Source organism: Danio aesculapii, chromosome 9 (genome assembly GCF_903798145.1).
Source record: "Danio aesculapii chromosome 9, fDanAes4.1, whole genome shotgun sequence".
NCBI classification, from domain to species: domain Eukaryota; kingdom Metazoa; phylum Chordata; class Actinopteri; order Cypriniformes; family Danionidae; genus Danio; species Danio aesculapii.
The window spans coordinates 56,979,358-56,980,126 of NC_079443.1; the positions used below are offsets into that span (position 1 = coordinate 56,979,358).

General features: G+C 42.3%; 1 protein-coding gene across 1 annotated transcript in view; it reads right to left on the reverse strand.

Annotated features, from left to right (window-relative positions):
* Positions 1-336, reverse strand: part of slc38a11 (solute carrier family 38 member 11) — an 18,467-nt gene extending 18,131 nt beyond the window's left edge. Inside the window, exons 1-2 of the mRNA XM_056465082.1 lie at positions 176-336; positions 1-96 (exon numbers count right to left, since the gene is read on the reverse strand). The exon at positions 1-96 is cut by the window's left edge and continues 22 nt beyond it. Of these exons, the coding sequence (XP_056321057.1) occupies positions 1-96; positions 176-217 (138 nt within the window). The 5' untranslated portion in view covers positions 218-336. The remainder of the gene's footprint in view (positions 97-175) is intronic.
* Positions 337-769: the final 433 nt, after the last annotated feature.

A 769-nucleotide genomic window follows, 5' to 3' on the forward strand; every position in this document is an offset into this window, starting at 1 on the left:
GGAGTTGATGAAATTAAATGAGGCCGAGGACACCGAACTACTTCCACCTTTCCCAGCATCACGTGAGGCCAACAAACAACTCCTTTCACTTTCCATCTGAGAATAAAGAATATAACACAACAACAATAGCATGCATTCAGCATATCGGGATTTCTGAAATCATGTGCACACTCACCTTTTGAGCCTTGTCGCTTTTCTCTCTTATGTCGTTTTCCATTAAAAACAGCCCTTCAGTGCGTTCCTGCTGGCCCAGATGCAGGATCTCCCATCTCCTGGACTTGAGCACTGTTAAAAGTGTCCGCTTGATTCCTCCAGTCCGCCCACTGAATAAAATAAACGCCCCTCGCTGCGTTTAGACATCAGCTGCTGGCTATTGGAAAAGCTGTTTCTACATGAATGACTTGATCTGTGTTTGACACACAAAGCCGGTTAAACCCTATTATAGCTGCTGGCGAAGCGTTTGCTCAACAGCTTTGGCTTTCATGGAAAAACTGGAAATGTTTCCGAGATTATGGGAAATAAAAGATATTGTAGACAGTCATATGTTACAGATATTCAGTATGAACACTGAGCTGTTGTGTGCATATTTCTGTGCCCTGTTGACCTGTGACATCTGGATGATGTTTGAGCACGTTTCCACACATTATCAAAAAGCTGCATTAACATTGAGGCAATTTGTTTGAGAGACATTCATTCTTTCATTATTCATTTCCTTCGGCTTAGTCTCTTTATTCCACAGCAGAATAAACTGCCGACTATTCCAGCATAT